Below are 22,462 nucleotides of genomic sequence, written 5' to 3' on the forward strand. Positions count from 1 at the left end.
TTTTCAAAATCTCAAATCTCTTATTCAAACTCTTTGTTACTGATCATCCTATCATTATTGGAAAACAAGTGGTTTTAAGAAATAAATTGGCTGGTGAAGAGTTGAGAGAGCCACCGTGAAAGAATAAGGGAAGAAAAGAAAGGAGGACAGAGGAGTTGAGAAAGCCACCAGACCAAACTTTAATTTTCTTTTACAATCCATTTTTTTAAGTCAAGCAAGTTTTTTTTTTTAAAGCATTGTTCTTTAGGGATTTTGTTGTATATGGGTATGATCCTTATTTGGTTGCTCGTTCAGCATTTTTTTTAATTGTTATTTATTTGTATTTTATTTTATTTATAATATATAAAAAGTATTAGATTTGAAAACCTATAATTAATTAAATTATATAAATTTAAATTTTAATTAGTTTTGAATTCTTAATTCCATTTTTATAATGCTTTATTTATATTTGAATTATCAGTTTATCATTTTAAATAAAAATTTTAATATATCAAATTTTTTTGAAGTGTTATATATTTATAATATGTAATTTTAATATATTATATCAAATGTTTCACATTATTAAATTATAAAATAAAAAATAATTATTATATTTTAATTTATCAGACTTAGCAAACATATTTTATGTTTTGGTTTTTGAAATCTAACAAAATAATTTAACCAAACATGTTTTTTGTTTTTAAAATTTTAAAACAAAACAAAAATAAAAATTTTAAAAATATAAAACATAGAACTGACAACGATATCAAGTGACCCCCTAATTAATCTTTCATTTTATAATTTACCAAGTAAAGCATTTATGTGAAACTTAGAACTTAAAGTACACCAGTTTGCTCCTTCAAAATTTGTGGCTCTCGTTTCTAATTAAAGCCTTTCTAACAATTATTTTATATTAGGTGGTCATGGTGGCATGCTCAACAGAACTAGTAGAACTCCATACTTGCAGTGTAGGCAGAAAAGAAAAGAATCCCCACTTTTTTACCACATTTCAATGCTCTTTTGTACCTGCATAGTATTACGTCTCTATGAGTCTGAGCAGTAGTAGTGTTTGAAAAACCCGTCAGCTAGCTCAACTTTGTCTTGCATGCATCTACATGATCCTCCATTTCTCTTGTTTGAGCGGACAGAGAATGGTCCCCTCCCCCAACCAATCCTACAACCTTAACCACCAGCCCTCTCTTCCCCAACCAACTCTCTGCCAAATACATTGAATGAAAAATTAACAATTATCATTTATTACTACTAATACTATAACCCAAATGGAGTCTGCGGAAAGAATCACAAGGCGCTGCCTGCAAACTGCAAAGTGCATGGCAAAGTAGACTGTAGAGCCGTATATATAGATAAAAAGGCTAGCTCTCCCCCTTCGTTTTTTGTACTCAAAGGCCCCTCAGTTTCTACTGCTTTAATTTTGTTATTACTTCCATTGCTTTATTGGCTTTGAGAACTGTGCTTAGATCTCTCTGTTCTTTTCTTCTATATTACTTACTTTAGCTTTCCTTCTACACACGGATGCAAGTTGCTCAACTTCCTTACTTTTTTTCTTCACTGCTCTCTTCATTTTCCTTTCCCTTCTTTTTCAATTAGCCATCTTTTTGTATCTTTCACTCTCAAGTCTCGATACTATTCTAAGCTTTCTCAAACACGCATGAGAGTGGCTTTCAAAAGGGTCTCATATTGATATTCCTTAGGACCTCTAAATCTATGTTGATTGCTTGGACTCCCTTTTTATCCCTTCTTCTTCTTCTTCTGTCTCTCTTCTTTGCCTTTATTTTGACACTGAAAACTCCTTCACTTTGAAAAGCCTAGCCTTGTGCTCTTCTTTTTAACTTATAATATATATATATTTATTTCTTGCTTCTTTTTCGAAGACCAACTCGTTTAGGGTCGTTTAAGCCGAGCTATACTTGCTTTCTCTTCCCGAGGTTGAAAAGTATTGTGTTTTTAACAATATCCAGTCATGAGGATGCTTCTCCGTGGCAGTCATTTCATTTTGGGAGTTTGCATTTTGTGTTTGGGTGTGTGGTGCTGTGCCCAAGCAGACAGTACTGATGCAGCCCCCATGGAGAAAGCTGAGCAAGCCGCTCTTTACTCTGCCATACAAGGATTTGTAGGTGATTGGTGGAATGGCTCAGATCTCTATCCAGATCCTTGTGGTTGGACCCCTATACAGGTATAGTTTTCCTTTTATAAAGTTTTAACCTTCCTTGGTGGAATTTACTGTTTCATTCATAGATGCCCAATTACACATTACCTCTTTTTCATTGTGCTTGAGATGATGAAGTTTGTAATGTATGCACTTTGTACTTAAAGTTTTTCATTGAGCAACATTTATGTATCGTATGTATAGGCATTTATACACTGCATTTTTGGTATAACAGTATACTATACTAGTAGTAATTTAACCTTTCCCCTTCCTTTTTTATGTGTGAACCGAAAGATTATTTTAGGCTTTACAGTTTAAATCTAGTACAGGGGTTGTTTCTCCATTCTTATTGAAGAATCTCCCAGGACATGGTGTGTTATCAAGTGCTGTCATTATATCAACCCATGAGCAATCGAGACAGCTGGAAATTAAACTCCAGCTGCATGCCACTAGGCTGTTGGTTGGTTGTACAAAACAGCCTCTGTATTGCATCGTGCACTAATCAAAAGAAACTAAACAGCATCTCGTCACTAGTCAGAGTCAAACCGAAGAAACACTTTCCAGTCAATTACTTGTCATTTATTGATATTTCAGAGAAAGTAGTAGGTTTAATGTTAGCATATATGAAAAATATAGCGTGCTTTGGTTGTTTACTTGTTTAAATGCATAATAACCTTGATTCACATTAATTATTTTCCAATAAACTAATGGCTAAGGTCAATAATTGCCTATTTGATACATGGTTACGGGTCTCTTTTTTAAAGACAAAAAGGAGTTCCAAATTCTCTTTCTCTAAATTCCAAAAACTATACTGTATATCGCTTTTCTTTCAGTAAAGTGTTAGAACTAATTAGTATACTATGTGACAGATTTGATTAAGTGGTAATATCTTGCTTTGATTTTTTCTGCAGGGGGTCTCCTGTTATATCGTTGGTGGCCAATGGTATGTAACTGCTTTGAGCATTGGTCCCGTACATGACAACTCTCTTGGTTGTGCCACTAAAGTGGAATTTAGGGCTCAGCTATTCCAGCTTAAGCACCTAAAATCTCTCACCTTTTTCAATTGTTTCATCTCACCTCGCAGACATCCGGTCACCATCCCTGACGATAAATGGGAAAAACTTGCTGGCAGCTTGGAGTTATTAGAGTTTCGATCCCACCAAGGTCTCATTGGGCAACTGCCAACAAGCTTTGGTTACCTATTTAAGCTCCAATCTTTAGTCTTACTAGAAAATGGGCTAACAGGAGAATTACCAACCAACATTGGCAACTTAACTAACTTGAATCGACTAGTCCTGGCTGGAAATAGGTTTACTGGTCAAATCCCAGATAGTTTTGGAAGGTTGAAAAAGCTGTTAATCTTGGATTTAAGTAGAAACTCACTCTCTGGCCATTTGCCTTTTGCTCTTGGCTGTCTGACTTCACTCTTGAAACTTGATTTAAGTAACAATCACTTGGAGGGGAAGCTGCTTGGAGATATAGCTTATTTGAAGAATTTGACCCTTTTGGATTTGAGAAACAACAAATTTTCAGGTGGATTAACCCAGTCAATTGTAGAGATGCACTCTTTGGAAGAGTTGATATTATCTCGCAACCCATTAGGTGGAGATATTATGAGCCTAGAGTGGCAAAGTTTACAAAATCTGGTCATTTTGGATCTCTCTAATGTAGGCTTGATAGGTGAAATTCCTGGATCCCTTTCTGGTTTGAAGAGACTGAGGTATCTGGGTCTTGGTAACAACAATCTTACAGGCAATCTCCCACCAAAGCTAGCATCTCTGCCTACTCTTAATGCACTTTATGTAAATGGAAACAATCTGACAGGAGTGCTTAACTTCTCTGAAGATTTTTATGGGAAAATGGTGAGGCGCTTTGGGGCCTGGAATAACCCAAATCTCTGCTACCCATTTGGGCTAATGACAGCAACTAATGCTCCATATGGAGTAAAGCCATGCCGACGAGGTATCACTCTGCTCGAACCCAATTCTAGGGCAAAGTTGGGGGATGGGAATTTGAATCAGAATTCCCATTTCATTGCCTCATTGGGATTCTCAAGCTACCGCATTCATGGGCTTTGGCAGTTTTTTTTGGTAGATACGTCGATAACAGTACTACTATTGAATCTTTTCCTGTAGGTCCTATTTAGACTAAGAGATGCTAGGCCTAGGCCTGATAATTGACCTTTCACATGCAACAGCTATGTTCTCTTTCTCTGTCTTGTAACCAAACATCGAGCTACAATACAAATCCTTTATTGGCCCATATTGCCAAAAAAAAAATCCCCAACTTGCATGCACAGCTTTTCCCCGAGCCTTCGTGTCAAGTAAAGGTTATTTTCTTTTGCAGAATAAAATGTATAGTAGTATTTTCTAAGTTGTAAATGTGCCTTCTCTCCCTGAACATTTCAGTCACAACATTTTACTTGTCAACCTTAACCAGCAATTCTGATTTTGGTTCCAGATGGACGAACAAAGTAGGCGAATTTAAATGCTGGGAATTTCTGCAAGCAGGAGATGGATATGAACTTGGGATCTGGGATTCATTTTTTGGGTTTTTAATTGGATTTCCAAGATATGGCTGTTAGGACTTTAATACATTGAAAGTGAAGTTTGGCGATAATGGAGGCTTGTAGACTGTGACTTGCAGCTGAGCTGCAAGGCCAATACTTTGGTTTTGTCTATCTTTTTTCTCATCTCATCATCAATATCATCTTTAATTCAAACATAAGAACAGAGACCACTGCACTACTGTATGCATATAGGCTATAAGCTTCCATACGATCTGCCAGCTGAACTCCGTTTGTTCTAGTTTGGAAATTAGTTTCTTCTATTGTTGGCTCTGACCCAAATTGAATGTTCCTTCACTTGTTTAGTTCCTTGGACTGATCCCATGATATCTAGTTGTGTTCTGTTTCAAGACCTTGTCATCTAATCTTAGCCTCTTATTTTCATTTATACTTCACAAAGTCAGGATTGTTTTTGTTCCTGTTGTTCACATGTAGGAATATTTTTCTTGTCTCCAACCTCACTCCACCCTCAAGATGATTCTGTACAGACTTAGAACTGCCAATGTAACATAAATTTGATTTTTCGAGTAAGGGTAGAGATTCAAACATTCACACTAGTATTTGGACAAAAAAAAATAGAAAAAACTTTCAAGCTAGTTAAAGCAATAAAAAAATAAAAACCATTGTGCATAACTTTTTTAAGTTTATATAGCATCTACTCCGGTGCTAAAATGCAATTTTTACATTTGCAGAAAAAAAAAAAAAGAAAAAAATTACTGATCAAATTTTTACAATTTTATTCAAATGTTATTTTATAGATTATTACACTTAAATGGGTTTGTATGAGGTGCTGGATGTTCCATGGACAATACTCAAGCCCAATATGACATCAAAGCTAAAAGGACACAACCTTTTCCATTAAAGTACAAATGTACTGGGCTTGAATTGGTCCAAATAAAGAGAGCTAATGAATCTCCTTCTTTTTGCTACTGGATTCTAAGGTCGCTCAAGCAATTATTGAGAGTAGCCTCGTCTTATCCTCTGGCTGGATGGATTTCCAAGGTCTTCGTTCCAAAGTATTAGATAAGATGGTTCAGGTCAGGTTCATAGATTGCACGAGATGACTTAGTGTCTTTATTCTTATACCTAAAATGGTCAGGAGTTTTAGAATTTTACAAGCCAGATGTTAATGAGATATTTGCTTAATGATAAAGAAAAAAATCTAAAATTTTTAGGTCTTAAATCTGAATCTCATCATGTATAAATTTAATTATCTAATTAAGTTATAATTAATAACTTGATTATAATGTAATAATCAATATTCGATTGATTTATAATTTTAAAAAAAAAATTACAAGAGAGTTAAATAATTATTTTTATATATTTAATAATCAATTAGTTTTGTAAATATATTCTTAATGGTACACATTTCAACCAATATCTTGTGTTTGTGATATTGAATCATAAAATGAGGAATACATATTCATGATTGACGTCCCGTAAAAAAAAATCATATTGTCTAGTTAGCGATGATATGGATTGAAACCAAAACCAAAAAGCAATTGATTTGGTCTTCTTATTAGATGCAATGCAAAGAAAAGCACAATATTATATAGTTGTAGTATTATTCATGACAATCTAGTGTTGATATTTGAAATGGATGATATCTTCTATCTAGCTGTGGTCGGCGCCGGTCAGCTTATTTGGGTATACCAAAAATTGAACAAGTCAAGGAAAACAATAGTATCCAAGTTGCCTTTTACACGCTTTGTTCATGGAGGGCCTGAGGATTGACTTTTAAATCTTGCATGCACATGACTTTTTTTGCATCACATTATTATTATTGTGATTAAACAACCCCTCTATCATTACATCTGCCTTTCTTGTTTAATTGTTGATGTACAATTTGCTTTTATATACACGCAAACTTTAAGCAATATTAGAAATAATAAATTATGTCCTACTGTTGAGTAATGGATACAATCCGTGCCCAAGTCTTTAGCATCTCGTATGGTTAACTGCTGATGGAGAGTAATGGGAGCTGATTTTGAAGTTAATGAGGCAATATCCTTCATACTTTCTACATTTTTTTTTCTTTCTGTTGGGATGGGAATGGGATCAACTATAAAAAAAAACCTGTGATTTTGTTTGTTGTTCATAGATTTGTGAATTGATTGTCCAGGGCCTCCATTGTATGACAACCTGACGGTGTTGCTGCCCATTGCGCTGCCTTTCTCTTTTTGGGTTGCATATGGAAAAATATGAGAAGCTTATATATGTCAACAATTTTCATATGCAAATTGCAATGCCACTTACAGTTATAAGATATATATATGCATTGCATTTGATAGAAAGCAAAGAAATCTGGAAGATCTGAAATTAATTTTCTTTTTTTCAAGCCCAAGCCACCGCTAAATGCGGCAACAGGTATCTCAATTTTTCTTTCTATAGTTGAAGTTGTCAAAGATTAAATTTAGTGTTTTATTAATAGATCACGGAGCATAGTTATTATCTCTCACATTTTATTGCTTAAAACAAAATCTTGGAAACTCTATAATCAAGCATCTTGGGCATTTTCCTCCAGTAGGCAAAGTTTCTGTCCCAAGCCCACGCACTTGTGGAACATTAACCAATTTTCAAAAGCTATCACATCAGATTTTAGATACTTTAAAGAGCAACTTGAATTAATTTCATGCAGGAAAATATTTCAAAAAAAAAAAATTCATGTAGGAACAAAGAGGAATAAAAGTTAAATTAAACACAGTAGTTGAATTTGTACATCAAATCAAAACAAGACCAACACCAAAACTACATTTCACTGCAACTACAGTACATTTATGACAAGCAGGACCAGGAAAATATTATTTAGCAGCTCCCAAAGCCAGCAGATCAAAGCAGTTAGTCCTTGAAACAGCTGCAGTACTTGGAACTTACATGTTCGTCTCAGAGAAGTACTTGGATTCACAATGTTGCATCTTACATGACTCAAAAAGAAAAAAGCTAACTAAAATAATCAATTGTTGCTAATGTTGCCACTACTGACTGCACTATTTAAAATAAAGTGTTATCAACTACATTAGAAATCTTTTGGTGTTTGTACAAACAATCGAGGTTGTAATGTTATATCCTTTAATATAGAGGATTTATAGGTGGGGAAAGGGGGACCAGTTCAATCTAACTAAAACAAAATACCAGGGAAAAAAAAAAAAGAACTGAAATCCTATTCCAAGTCCCTTTTGGAGATCTAAGAAACAGGGCATGAGAAAACTGCCTTGTAGTTTTGACACCGATTTGGCTAAGCTGACAAAGACTAGAAAATGGCACAACGTTCAGCATGACTTGGCTGAATGGACTTTCAAGAAGTAGCCCATCCTCGATCTAGGATCAGCTTGGGTTGGTGAAATCATGGACGATCAATTATCCAAGCAACAACTGTAAGGACCACGTAGCTAGGAAAAGAAAAGCAAAAAAATTTTCTCTAGTTTTCTTTCACAACAAAGTCGTGCCATATGGCAATGTATTCTTTCAAGTGTCAACGTAAACGAAGCTGTCGTGTATTTCTTGCTTAGCCAAATGCATCGCCAAATCTCAAAGTCTCAAGAAAACCCACAAAAGTTGACAAGTAGGAAATTTTTTTTTTTTTTAAAGTCGCCCAAGAAGAGTCTGAGAATACACTCTTAAAAGACCCTTTCTCTTCCTTATTCAACAACGCAACGTTCCCAATCCAATGATCTCCAGTTTTAGCCCTATAAATGTGAATGTCGGTCTCATTGGGTCATGAATTTCCTAATATTTGCCTAATTTTATATCGGGATTAAGCATAATCCAACGGTTGGTATCATGCCAATCACGTTGACATTTGACAATTGACACAGAACAATCTCATATATTAAAATGGGTACCTACCCACTTGGCCATTCGCCACATGTTCAACACCCCCGGGATAGTTCAAAGCCTTGACATGGACCTTAAAATAGTTTTTTTTTTTTTTTTTAATTTTTTATTCCCTGAATAATGAAGGTTAGTTTGAAATTTTCGTTTTGCAGCGTAGGAGGTTGAATTTGGTAAGCTAAGGATGCAAAACGGAGGAGATTGCTTAGTTTCTATTGATTTTAATAGCTAGTTTAATGGTAATTTCTGATTAATTAGAAATAAAGAAAAGATAGAAACGATTACTATTGGGAATTGAATTGGGATTGCAGATAGATGTCTATCAATGTCAGCTTGAATGTTAATACAAGGAACCCATCAAGCTTTGATTTCTTATATGAGCTTCCCACGCAAAAGATGACCTGCTACATAAAATTTTCAACTTCAATTTCTCTTTTCATTAATTTTTTTTATTTATATTATAAATATATTACTATGACTATGATTCTTTTTATAATGCTAAAGTAAATAAATAAAATTCTGAGTTGGAACTTTCAATTAGGATTTAATGAGGTTAAGAGTCTCCTAATTAATTGGCTTATCATCATGGCTCAACCTGGCATGGTCTAAAAACAGTACAAAATTATGCATCCCTTGAAAAACACCTCACCATCATAATCATGTGCTGTAGAACTAGCGCCTGTTGAAGGGGTCTGATTCAGAAATATTGGATCGTAACACTATCACAATAACTATGCATTTGAATGTTATTAAATTAGAAGGTTTAACAATTACTTATCATTATTATTATTACTCTTATATGTTAATATCTGATATAATTACATCGTAAGAAGCAAAAAGCAGAGAGCCATTCATTTTTAGCAATTACACGCCTCCATCACGTACTATTCATTGGAGTTGGCACGAATGCTATCTTAATTTGTTTCCCCATCAAATCAAATCAAATCAGAGATCTTTTTCTTTGATTTTTAATTATTTTAAATTAAATTACATACAATAAGTAAAAGACAAAGTCATGCATGGATGGTTAAAAACCTCAGCAATACCGAAAGTCCATACATATCTATTTATTTTCCACTATACTTGCCGTCTTCGAAATCCCAATTTTCTGCGTCTGCAATTAGGTTATCTCCTGTCAACAAAGATAATTCTTACTCTCTGCCAAGCAAACAGAATGGTTAGGTTAGGGTACACAACACAACAGGTTTTGGACCAATATGTACAGTATAATAAGCTACTATTAAATAAACAAAGGGGCAATGTTTTTGAATTGGGATGGTGTTTTCCACTCTGTGTTGATGTGTTGCTCCTCAATCCTCATCTTGCACACTTAATTCTTTCCGTTTCACATTGCCACGCCAAGTGATGGCAGTCTCTAGGAAAATCTCACCCTGCTTTGCTTATCCTTATTTAAAGACAAAATGGTAAACCCTGAACCCAAAAAACTTTCCCAGCAAGGAATCAGAAATTAAAAAAGATCAAAAGAATATGTTTATCTATTTATTTCAAAAAAAGAGAATATATATTACATATGTAGTATAGAATAAAGTCTACGCCTGCCGGCATCGAATACTTTCAATGATAATTTTCCAAACCGTTGACAATCTTAAAAACCAAATTTCAACAGTCTTTGGCGTGCGTTTCACTCTCTTGGATCTCTCCGCTCTTTCCTGCTCTTTGCTTCCCTATTTGCCAGCCTTTTTCTCTTTCCCGTAGTCCTTCACCATAATAATTACTATATAAATAAAATCTTCACCTTATATATATACTAACTCGTCTCCCCACTCCAAGTAAAAAACTACAGAAAAAAAACCTTTAAAACTCTTCATCTAAAACCCTACTGCCTTCAGCCAAAGCATTCGTTTTCTCTTCTTCAAATGGCTCCTTCTTTGTCATCGTCACTTTCTTTTCAATCCAAACAAGTTTCATGCACGAGGAAGCTTACCAATATCATATGTGTTATCTTTCTAATTATGCTTCTTGCTGGCTCTAGTTTCGCCACTAGGCCTGGCAAAACAATCATCGTCGACGACAAAGTTTCCATGGCCACTTTCAGGAGAAAGTACGCGACGGGTTTTCGATACCAAGAACAGATGTTCAACTTCTTCCCCAAAGGGACCCCTATACCACCTTCTGGTCCATCTAAAAGACACAACTCTGTCGTCGATTCTACTCAAAACTGAGTAAACAGTCCCTTTTTTGTAGTTTGAAAGGTTTTTTAATCGTTTCTTAGTTCTTTTTTTTTCCTCTGTTAATTTAATGTTAGGATTGTCTGTAGCAAAGTTTTTTTGGGAATTGAATGTGAAGCCCAATGAGATCGGGTCAAAAACAGGGCTGATCCCTTTACGGCTTTTAGGGATTCTTAGCTATATACTGTATAGAAATTAAGATTTGTTTGTTGAAATTTTCTACTGGCATTCATTTAAATATGAATTCAACTGTATGTATACTTGGATGAAATGAATTCAATTTTGTGATGATTTATGAATGATGATAAAATTTTGGATATGATATGTTTCTGTTTTCAAATATTGTTTGCATCAAGCTTTGTACATAAAACAGTAGTTAATATGGTTTATCTGCCTCTCTCTTTTTGGTTTTGACTTTGAATTGTCAAGAAAAGCTAGCATTTGGATCTACTTTCATTGCTGTAGGCGAGAAAGGTTCATTGGATAGAGGTTACCATTCAAATTCAATCAACTTGGCTTTGGTTTAGACTAGACTTGGGCGCCTTTTGGCCCACTTGTTTTGAGTATTCCATTCATTAATGAGGAGTGAGGAACCTTGTTTAATTCACCAATTGGTTATACTACATGAGAGATGAGACTTGAGAATTGAGATGGAGTTGTTTTATTTATTTGGGTTACCTTTTGAGCAATTTGATTTTAAGAGACTTTGTTGGTGACTAACATGTGTTGGGAGTGTATCTTTCACATTTTAGACCAAAACCTCTGTTATGTAAAAGCAGAGTTTTCGAGTTTGATGGCATTTTTCTTCCCTACACGGGTATTGGAAGGCTAGCTAATTAATGAAACTCCAAGAATTCTTTCATGGGAATAGTGGAATTTGTCAAACAATATGAGAAAAGCATAAAAAAAATAAAAAGAAGGAATCAAGGTGGAAGTAAAGAATATTTACACCAAGCCTTGAGAAACTCATGCATCCAAGAAACCCCCCAATTCTAAATTGCTCAGCTACAAGGTAGGCATATTTGTCACCTTTTGACCATCTGAGATATATCAATATTAAAATAATAACGAATGTGTATATATATGTATATATATTAAATAACAGTAGCGCGAATGCCACCTTGACAATGCTTCACCTTTATTTAAGGGAACTGGTAAGATGTGAACCCTCATGTTCATGCCACACATTTGCTTGAATTTGGAGACATTTCAACAACTCTTTGTAAACCAATAATAACAATGCCTCAAGGTTAGCGATGGTTGAATTGAAATTATTAGAAGCTGATAATTCCTTCGCTTTTTTACTTGGTCTTGGAATGAATAAATAAATATATATATATATGTAGGTTAATTATCTCAATGGTAATTGCATTAAAAATTCTAAGGTATTGGTCCTTCTTGAGCTTAATTTAAATTGGTAGATAAGATAATTAATCAATCTGTTTCTAAAATTATTATCTTCTCACTTTTTATGTTGCTATTTCAAAAAGTTCGTATAATGTAGCGGCTAATAGAGGCATAATATATGTAATAATGCTCATGTCGTCATTGGTATTGCCCAAGTATCTTTAAGTTGACTTTTGGACTAAAATATTATTAAATGGTGGGTCCAAAATTCCAAATACATGCTTAGAGGTAGCCTATGTCAATGCCTTACAAAAACAAACGAATGAAAGTCTGTTCAACATTGATGGTTGGATTGGATGATGGAGTCAAAAAATATATTAACTTGTTCAATACTCAACTTTTAATTTTCCTTTTCTTGCCTTATGCTAGCTAGCTGGCCCCTTGAAAATGATCCCTTATTTTCTACATTTTTTACTCTGTTCTGGTTTCTTTTGCAATAACCGGATATGTTAACTGGCAAAACTCCAAAAATATTTGGAAGAAACAGTAGTAATACTTGCTGTCAAATTTCTTTACCAGCTATCCAGTAATATATACTATATTTAGATGTTATTTGCAGGCAGAGGCAAGCCTTACAATTATATATATAGCAAATTAAGGCAATGAAGGTCAAAATATGTATGGTGAGCTTTTGCCAGATTAATTTGTCCCAAATCCAAGTTCACACATTAATGAGAATGCATTGTAGAAGATTAATGGAACAATAAGCTAAACCCTAGCTACCATTTAGTTCTTTTTTTATAAAAAATTTGGGTTAATATATAACTAAGTTAACAGGAGATCTAAGAAATTTGAAGTATATGTACATTTCTATACGTACGCACTGTTGTTGTGTAGGTGCTTTGAGAGAAGTAAAGAGAAAGCATGATGAGCCATGAATTCTTTTGGCAATGGTAATGTTATGTAAGTCTAAAAAAGTGTGCAGTTTGCGGTTTCGAGAAGGAGGGTGCATGTGAATTTGACAAAATCTACGTTGGGGTTGCCATGGATTTCTAATTATACAAATTTCTTAAGTTCCTCGATTCATTTTGGTGTTTTGCTTAATTGCATGATCACCCTTTTTCTAAAGGTGGGAACAACAGCAACACCAATTAAATATTATTATTAGAATTGCTCCTACCCTGGGAAAACTTGATTACTTTCTTAAGCAAATTTAAAAGCTGGATTTCACAAATCTTAAGGTGTACATGCTGCACAACAAACTATACATCCTTTAGTTGGCAGAAGTTGAAAGCAATCCAAGCTCTTTTCAATTTGTTGTGAGTCCTAACTTGTAGGAGAATAATTTCATTAAATTAAGGTTTCATCTAGTTTTTTTTTTTTTTTTTAACATTTTAACATTTTGTTATTTATCCCTTATTTTCAGTTTATTTTTTATTTTCTATTAAAAAAAGCAAAAAAAAAAGAAAAGATAAAAGCATTAGAACAGATTAATTCTCAAGGCAAATGTACCAAAACCTCTTTGATCGCTATATATATATATATATATAGACACACACACACACCCTAGGAGTCGAACTTGAGAGTATTATTGAAGCAGTGAAGAACCTTGGATAACTATCTTGTGACTGGGTAATGGTCAAGTTACTCTCCAGCAGTCCCGTTAGCTTAGAAGATGGGGCTTGGTCCAGTCAAGATCGAAGAAGGGGGACTGCCAAATAGAGCCCAAAAGGCCAAATGCTTAAATTTCAAAGGATCTAGGTATGTTGGGCTCATCAACTTGCTAGCAGCCCATATGTATATGTGCTCATGGACTGCAGCTCAGCTCCAAAGTCCCAAGTGTTATTTGTAAGTTTTAAGAATAAAGTTTAAAGTAGAAAAAAAAGTAACTTTTTAAAATAAAATTGGGATAAGTTGTAAATTTATCATTATAAATTTAAGTATAAACTTATATTGAGACGAAACAATTGAGTCAGTCTAGTTATGATTGGTTTACCCATTTAGCTAAAATGTCATTGGTTGCTGTTTTTAAGCATTTTGTTTGATTAACAGTGGGTTTTCTCTGTTTCTTCCAGACAAAAAAGGAGTATTTTGGTTTAGTTTGGATAGAATTACATTGGACAAAAGCCTAAAGCCAATTTGTCTCGGAAGAAGCATTTGTACCTTGGGCGAACACAATCTCTGGTCCAGATATATATATTACATAGCAAAAACCTGACCGCCTCTTTTCTGTCTGAAAACTGCGAGTCAATCAAGACTGGAGAATCCCAATGGATTTTGGTTTTTTCTTTAGCTGTAAGCAACAACGTTTGATTCATTCTTTTGGTTTTAAATTTGAAATGCAAGAAAGATACTTACGGATTATATATATGTACTATGACCAAGTAACCAGCAGGTTAAAAACACATAAAAAAAGAATTGTCCTAATATTAACAACTTCGGGATTAATCAAGTCCCTCATATTATTTAACTCCGAGATTGTTATATAAGATATGAATCTGTTACAAAATTTAAACTTGATGAAGAACTTTGCATGCGGGGAAACAGTTATCAGATGTCATCTCATGTCAGCAAGGCCTAATGGGATTGAGAAGAGAAAATGCATTATTTGATTCCTACACACACATTCGTTTTAGTACATGTGGTTCGAGGAACAGGCTTCCACTTTAATTAAGTATTAATGATAATATAAGGCCACGTGCTGGACTGCAGGCATACGTTTCCAGAGAGGATGGCTCTGTCTCACTTTAATCTACATATGTTTCCAGAAAGGATGGCTCTGTTTCACTTTAATTCACTTGTTTCTGTTTGGAAATGATTTGCGTAAATGGGGTAAATGGAAGAAAAGAAAAAATTTTCTTCTCAATTTGTTTGCACTTTCAAGGTTGCGTTGGCACTTGGCATTCTCATTGACATTTTGTTTTTGTATGTTGAAAAGCTTATATGCAAATTACATCTTCAGTTCATTTATCCTTACCTATATCAGCTCAAGAGACTTCTGCAATTTAAAACTCCAATAAACAAACTATCCTTCATGATTTTTAATAAACCAAACTGAAGTGAAAATTGGAATGTTGAGTCTAAACCACAAGATAATTCCGCAATGGAAGATCAGAATTCAGAGATCAAATAACTTTAAAAGGAGAGACATTTGCAACTTTGTTTCCAGTACTTACGAAAAGAGAGAAAGAAGATATACATGGACATACCCCGCCACAGCCACCCCATCTATCATATCATGCCATTGCCATTACCTTCCACTAACTAAAAGGTTTGTTTATATTATTAGCATGATACAAAAACATTATAACCCATGTTCCCCATATCCGTTATTATGAGGAGTAAACCTGCACTCTACGTCTTCATTGCTTAACAACAAAATCTAAAGCTAACGCAGTGGATCATAAGATACTGTCATGAAAACTCAAAACTAATTAAACTCTAAGCAGATAAACACTGAGTTCAGGGCCTCCAGAACCATCAGGATTCATCATGTAAAAGGCTTCCGAGTCCTTAGACCCTACAACCCTCTCAAACCTGGCTCTCATGTACATCAGCTCACCCTCCGACCCAGCTCTATTCTCATTGCAATATCCTGGTAGCACACCAGCACCCATTGAAATTGGCTCCACCGCCTTCAACACTTTCCATTCCTCCGGTCCACACTCACGCCTCATTGCAAACCCACATTTCTTTCCATTACAGTAAGTCCTCCAGACAGGTTCCTCTAGCAACTTCACGCCTTTCTTCTCTGTCTTCTTTTCACACTCTAAGGCAATTCTGACCAATCCAGAAGCCATTTCCCGAACTAAAACATTTGTTGGTGTTGCAAGTTGGATTAAAAATGCAGGACTTAATTTTGCCTCTTCTTGAAATGCAAAATGGACGTGACCACGCCGATATCCGAACAGGGTTCCTACAACTCTGGTGCCTAAACCTGAACGATAGGCTGATCGGTTCTTACCAAACACACTGAGAGCTGACCGAAGCTTGGAAACTGAAACAATTGGCAACTTCTTTCTTGGTACTGGAACTAAAGATGTTTGACTAGGCACCTGGATTCGGAGCTGGTCTGCTTCCTTGGCTTCCTCACAAAAATGCGAAGAGGAGCTGAGGGTTAGGATTTCTCCCTCGTCATCATCATCTTCGACCTTCTTTTTCCAGTTGAAATATCTCCTGGAGAAAGAGAAAGAAGAATCATGGGGGCTCTTAGCTGTGATTGTCTTCATATGGAAAAGGAAAGAAACAATTAGCAACAAGTAACTCCTTACAGACAAGGTTTGGTGACAAAAGAGAGAAAGAAGCTGGATAAATAAAGAGATTTTGAGTGTCTTTCTATTTAGTGGTTGTGGGGTGGATTTATGCTTTGCTTTGTAACGCCTTTTTTGTCAGCCTTGTAGGAGTGAGGGGGGGACTCGCTAGAGAATCCTGACAAGAGGAAGTTGAGCAGCCCCCACCAAACTGTAACAGGAGCAGAGAAATGGGGAAGCTTACACAGACAAACACTGAGAGAGAAAGTGACTATTTGAAAAGAATTATTGGAGGATAGTGGGTACCTGAGGAGACAATAGCGCGTGTGATTTCTTTGTCATGTGGGCCGGGGAGGATAGGCTGAAAATAAGGGGAGTGTGGGGTAAAGACTGGAGAGTGAAAGGGAGGTGGAGGGGGGGGGGGGGGTTGATTGTCTAGTCTGAGTTGCATTGAAACTGTTAAGAACAGTTACAGCTACACCAACCGCAGCCACTAGAGCCACCACCCACTTCTGCATTTCAGTCCTTTGGAACTCCCACCGATAGCCCTTCTATCAGTTCTATGCTTCTACCTACGGATATGAGCCAACATTATTAGCCTCCTTTGTGCTTTGTATTCTTACGGTCTTTTACTATGTGGAATAGCAGCAGTTTTATTTTCTGAATTTCAGAGAATGAATGATTAGTCTGACTGTTGCCCCTCTCTTACTTTGTTCAATCCTTAGGTTCACAGGACATTGTTATCTCTCTTACTCCATTTTTCTTATTGAATCGTACTCCATTTCAATAATAGAACAAGTTATATGAAGAAAACAATAGTAATGCCAGGTCATAAATACTAGTAAACAAAGCAAATGAAGTAATCTCCTATGATTTGTTATGAGTTGTATGGATTGGAGGAGTGTCAATGTCAAAAAGTTTCTATATCTACTCATAATTACTATATAGCCATTGACCCAATATGTTTCTGAAAAAGAATGAGCTAAGATATATAGGCTGCAAGCAAAGGCAATTATATATCCTATTCTGGTATATGTTTGAAATTTTGAGCTCAATAGATCCTTAGGTCAAGACTCAAGACTGACTAAGAATTTTGTCTCATTTTATTGCATATGGCTCCACTTGTGCTGAAAACAATCCTTAGGGTCAAATCTGGTTGAATTTTGGATCACCACATGCAAATTGTTAGAAAATCGAATGCTTGAGTTATTTTCCAATTTATGGGACCTACCCAAATTCACGGATCAACTAACCAGGCAAGATCCCATGATGATCGAAGTTGAAGTTTACCTAAATCTATAATATATATATATATATATGTATACACATACCTAAATCTATAATATATATATATATATATATATGAAAGATTAATTTATATAATGTAAAATTAAACAAGTTTTATTTTTTTTAACTTTTGATTTTAATAGATCCATCTCATAAAAAAACAAATTAAAATAAAAAATGATTTAATCTCATCTTTTAAATATATTAAAATCAATTATTAAAAAATTATGTATATTAAAAAATTTTTACTGATCTCTTATCATAAATATTTTGTGTACCACTCCAATCACTTAATATATATATTGATCTTATTGGGCAGCTCAAGAAGAACACAAAAAGCTTATTTAACGAAGTCAAGATTAAGCCTGAAGTAATGCATTAAAAGAACAATAAATTAACAACTGAGAACTAAGGAGATAGTCTTTGGTAGTGCAAAATTCGTCCATGACTGATGTATAGGTAACCAACCCATACTTATTCAGGCATATAAACAAAGTTTATTAGTCAAGCCGGAAGACCAGGAGAAAAGAGTTCACAAACCAAAGGCAACTTACCACTAATTAATTAATGAGAAATTATCTGATGCCCAAACCTTCAGCATAATAGCTCAAGCCAAGCAGAAAGAGAGGAAAGTCGATATGCTTTTGATCAACACCTAATTTGGTTAACTGGGGACATAAAATTCCAATCTAAAAAATAAAAAGCTGAAACTGTTTAATTGCTAGTGGAAAATCGCTACGATATTAAGGTATCTTCCCCGTCTCTTACCATGAGAGACGCCAAAAGAAAGGATATTAATGTTGTGCCTGCAAAAACTTTGCTCCACTTTACTGGAACTGCTCTTTTAATCCCAAGAAATTTACCACTCACTTTCTTCTCTGGCTTTGGAATTTCCCGTTAATGGTTTATATTGTAATTACGCTGTGCTTAGCAGAAAGAAAAGATGAGGATAGAAATGACTGCAACAAAACCTATAGGACCAAATCTCTACTCTATCATCCGTTTCACTTCAGTTCCTCTTCTACAACTTTTGTGACTGAACCCCCTTTACGCTAATGTATCCGTTTCACTAACACCATTATAAATAAGTTTGGTTGATGGTGAGGCAATTTCATAACATTACTCCTACAGACTATAGCAATGAAATTCGGGAATTTCTCATTTTGCATCCTAGAAGAAATCAATCTTACAGGTTTGAATTTTTTTTTTTTGTGTGCTGTAGCAATAGCATTAGATGAATCAATGTTGAATGTATGACTAATCGGAAATGTCCAGTACATGTACCCATAGAGAATTTGTTCATTTAATGTGAACAAACTGTCGAGCCTGATCACGTAAAGAAACATCACATAAAGAAACCAAAACCAAAAGAACTAAGACCAAAGAACGCCACAAAAAGAACAAACATTTACTTCAACGCGTAAGCAATATTATGCAATCACAATGAGAATATATATATATATATATATATATATATTTATATAGACGTAGTGCTCAACTCCACACTCCTATTGCAGTCAGTTATTCTTGAAATAACCCTTTCAGTCACCTTTTAATAAAACAATTGTGTTCAAGTCCAATTGGAGTCTATGCCATTTGTAACCTTGTGAAACACCACGGATTCATGCTATTTAAAAGGGTCACTCCATTTATCCAACTCAGAAATTTTATTAGGTAATCAGAAACTTTTACCTTTATGGAATTGACAAGTGAGCCAATGCAGTAAGTCTATACTACTCTCTATGATCTTCTTGCTATTAAACTTAATTCATAAGCATTCAACTTTACATGAATTATGTTAACTAAAAAATATATAGATATAAAGAGGAAACTTGCAAGAATTAATCGCACACACATGCAAAAACACCAAAGTTCTCTCTTAATATCAAGAAGAATTTTAGCACCTAGTATATTCAAAATTGTTTTAGAACCAAAATTATGTCATTAAAATCCCTAAAATTGTTTCAGAACAAAAATTATGCCATTTGAAATGCCAGTCAAGCCTGTAGTGATATAAGAGTGGCAGATGAAAAAAGGTCAAACTCTTAGAAGGTTGATCATAATTAGACAAACAAAAATGGCAACACATAGACAATTCAAAGCCTATAAAAGATTAAAACATAATTTTGACTTTCAAAATTTGTAACTAATTCCCAAGAACAAAGAGTCAGATGCCTAAAAATTAATAAGTAACATGTATAGAAAGGAAGCTAACAAGAGAACAGTAAAGTTGAAGGATTATTGATAGTGTATAATACGAATTGTGAGAAATTTAAAGCTTCGTACCCACAGAAAAGAGGAACCATGAGAGCTGTGGAAGCAAAGTTTTTAAAATGACTCAAAAGGATGTCCGCTACAAGAATGAATGAATGTTTTGAACTGTTAGAATCTGCTTCAAAGAAACCATTCAGTATCGTGCCAAACTAGAAGGGAGATTATATTGTGCTAGCAGTGGAAGTTGGTAGCCCAGATATTACTATTGCTTCACTAAATCTCCTGCGAAATAGGAGGTTTTTCAGCAAATTATTTGTCAAGGACATTCCTTATGACTGTTGCTTTCCAAAACTTCTGGTTTCACTTTCCCCCTGCCTGTCTAAAACTTTCTGGTTGACAAAATATTTCATACTCAGTCTCTATATAGGTGATGGAATTGCTACAGTTGGTTCAAAGTTGTCATTGTTATCATTTCCACAACCATGATTACTTTATAAATTGATGCCAACAAAATCCTCATGACCTATACTATGACAACTAAGTGAGGAGAACTTTGCCCAAGTGGAACAAAAATATTAACAAACCACTACTTTGCTCAGAAAACATTAAGATTATCATCATTAATAAAGCAAAAACCAAGAGTGAATGCCAATAATGCTGAATTCTTTTAACAAATGAAATGGAGTTATTTTTACTCAAGGAAACCTCAGTTAAATCATTAGATATTCGTAGAGATATCAGAATCATGTCCCTAATAAAGCAAATAACCAAGAGTAGTATGAATTTCAATAGAAATTAAAGAAAATGCTAAGTCCTTCTTACCAAAAACACTTTAGTCTGGCAGAGTGAATTTAATTTGTAAGATATTCAAAAGAGAAACATGAATCAGCCAAAATAACTGTGATCAATAAATGGTGAATATGATGTGATTAGGTTGACGGTGCAACCGAGCTCCATGAAACTAACCCAAAAGCCAAGCCAGCTTTGAACATATCTACTCCAATCTTACCTAGGGCAATTCACCGTAATTTTACAGGTAGGTATTCCTATATTAGAGGACAAACCCATCTTACATGACTCATCACTTATCCAGTTTGAAGGACTTGCTCCTAGTTGTTATCAATAGTATAGTCTTTAGTCACTTTTAACACTTAATAGACTTCCACCAAAATTAACTTTAAATATTTTTTGCTATTAATTTTCATATTATATTTCCCAACAGAAAATAAAATTGGACAAACACCAGAAGCCCACAATCATTAGATAATTTTGGTAGATAAACAAGTCCATCCTTATATCTCCTGGTGGCTTTTATTATAATTATTCAATACAACAACCCACAAAATTTCCTACATTAAACCATTGTTTTAGAAAACAACAATCCTAATCTGTAAATGTGCAGAGCCACATGTACGATTGATAAGTAAAATTTTCGAGTCCATGTATCTATATAAATATTTGTTTGAATAGACTTATTCACAAAATACATAAAAAGAAACAATTAGATGTACAAATGCGAATGATAAATAAAGTAGAAAGAAGGCAGCAAGAGAACAATATAAAATGTTGAAGCATAAAAAAAAAAAATGCAATCAACAAAGAAATATAATACCATATTAATAAAACTAGAAATATAAGGGATTTATACCTTGGATGAAGCACAAGAGCACATTTTAAACCAATCACAGTAGCATCACCTTTTTTACTAATAACTAAGCATAAACATTCACAGTTTTAAATTCACATTACCAATAATATTGGCCATACAATACAGCATGATAAAATGAAACCCATCGATCAGTGTTCAGAAAATAAAAGCAAAGCCCTAAAACGCATTCAGCAACTGTGAAGTGGATGAGATTGAGATGGAAAAGGATTGAAGCCACTCCGTACCATTTTCTCCAGTGGCCAAAACAAAGGTTGGGGCAGCTTATCCCAATCATACCAGTCCCAGCCATCGCACTTATTTGGCTCCAGGTTTTGTGGCACCTGATTAGGATCCGCTAACACTGCACGCAGGAAGATGGTGACGTAATGTGCGGGTTTGGGTTCCTCCAGGAAGACGGTATTGGTCACTGTTAAGTACTCTGCTTTCCCCATTTTCAAACCCGTCTCTTCCTCCAGCTCCCTAGCGCCGCACTCCTCGAAGTTCTCTCCTGCAACAGGCGTCTTTTAGTTACTACTAACAATTTCTCAAATGTAAGAGAACCGAAATAGTAAAAAAGAAGACATTTTAATAACGAGTAAATATTTGGTGAGGAGAGAGAGAGAGAGAGAGAGAGAGAGAGAGAGAGAGAGAGACCAAACTCGAGGTGGCCGCCGGGGAGAGCAAAGGTGGAGTCACCAATGGAGGAGCGGCGGCGCCCCAACAGGACCGATTTTCCCTTTAACACGAACACCGCCACCCCTACTCGTGGTTCCAGCTTTGTTTCCTCCATCACAACACCGTTTTGCATATTCAAGCAATTCGAATTCAAAAGAAGAGAGCGTTAAAGTCTCCCTTTTTTTTTTTTTTTCTTTTCTTTGTTTTACCTCTACTCTGGTAGTTCTATGAGTTATGTACTATGAGCTTGACATTCCCTCGTGCCTTTTATAAACTTGACGGGAAGGGTAAAGACGTCGTTCCACTCCG

General features: G+C 34.9%; 2 protein-coding genes and 1 pseudogene across 3 annotated transcripts; 1 reads left to right on the top strand and 2 right to left on the bottom strand.

Moving 5' to 3' along the window:
* The first annotated feature begins 1,882 nt into the window (after positions 1 to 1,882).
* LOC111317650 (RNI-like superfamily protein) lies at positions 1,883 to 4,402 on the top strand. Its single transcript, XM_022920091.2, has 2 exons — positions 1,883 to 2,173; positions 3,058 to 4,402. Exons 1-2 carry the CDS (start codon positions 1,961 to 1,963, stop codon positions 4,279 to 4,281), a joined length of 1,437 nt encoding a protein of 478 aa, XP_022775826.2. The 5' UTR covers positions 1,883 to 1,960; the 3' UTR covers positions 4,282 to 4,402.
* Positions 4,403 to 15,187: 10,785 nt separating this feature from the next.
* On the bottom strand, positions 15,188 to 17,098 carry LOC111317651 (protein MIZU-KUSSEI 1 pseudogene; annotated as a pseudogene). Its single transcript, XR_016335065.1, has one exon. The product of XR_016335065.1 is annotated as a protein MIZU-KUSSEI 1 pseudogene (transcript).
* A 4,403-nt stretch (positions 17,099 to 21,501) lies between these two features.
* NUDX1 (nudix hydrolase 1) lies at positions 21,502 to 22,436 on the bottom strand. Its single transcript, XM_022921278.2, has 2 exons — positions 22,133 to 22,436; positions 21,502 to 21,986 (listed from the first exon to the last, which is right to left on the bottom strand). The coding sequence occupies exons 1-2, from the start codon at positions 22,284 to 22,286 to the stop codon at positions 21,667 to 21,669; spliced, it is 474 nt and encodes a 157-aa protein (XP_022777013.1). The 5' UTR covers positions 22,287 to 22,436; the 3' UTR covers positions 21,502 to 21,666.
* Between the last annotated feature and the right edge of the window lie 26 nt (positions 22,437 to 22,462).

Source organism: Durio zibethinus, chromosome 2 (genome assembly GCF_047325235.1).
Source record: "Durio zibethinus cultivar Kanyao isolate XHJ-2024 chromosome 2, ASM4732523v1, whole genome shotgun sequence".
NCBI lineage: Eukaryota > Viridiplantae > Streptophyta > Magnoliopsida > Malvales > Malvaceae > Durio > Durio zibethinus.

Excerpts from the sequence above, each read along its gene's own strand:
- LOC111317650 (XM_022920091.2), top strand. The coding sequence starts at position 1,961 with ATGAGGATGCTTCTCCGTGGCAGTCATTTCATTTTGGGAGTTTGCATT. Across the intron at positions 2,174-3,057 it reads GTGGTTGGACCCCTATACAG|GGGGTCTCCTGTTATATCGT; the intron begins GTATAGTTTTCC and ends TTTTTTCTGCAG.
- NUDX1 (XM_022921278.2), bottom strand. The coding sequence starts at position 22,286 with ATGCAAAACGGTGTTGTGATGGAGGAAACAAAGCTGGAACCACGAGTA. Across the intron at positions 21,987-22,132 it reads CGGCGGCCACCTCGAGTTTG|GAGAGAACTTCGAGGAGTGC; the intron begins GTCTCTCTCTCT and ends CGCCTGTTGCAG.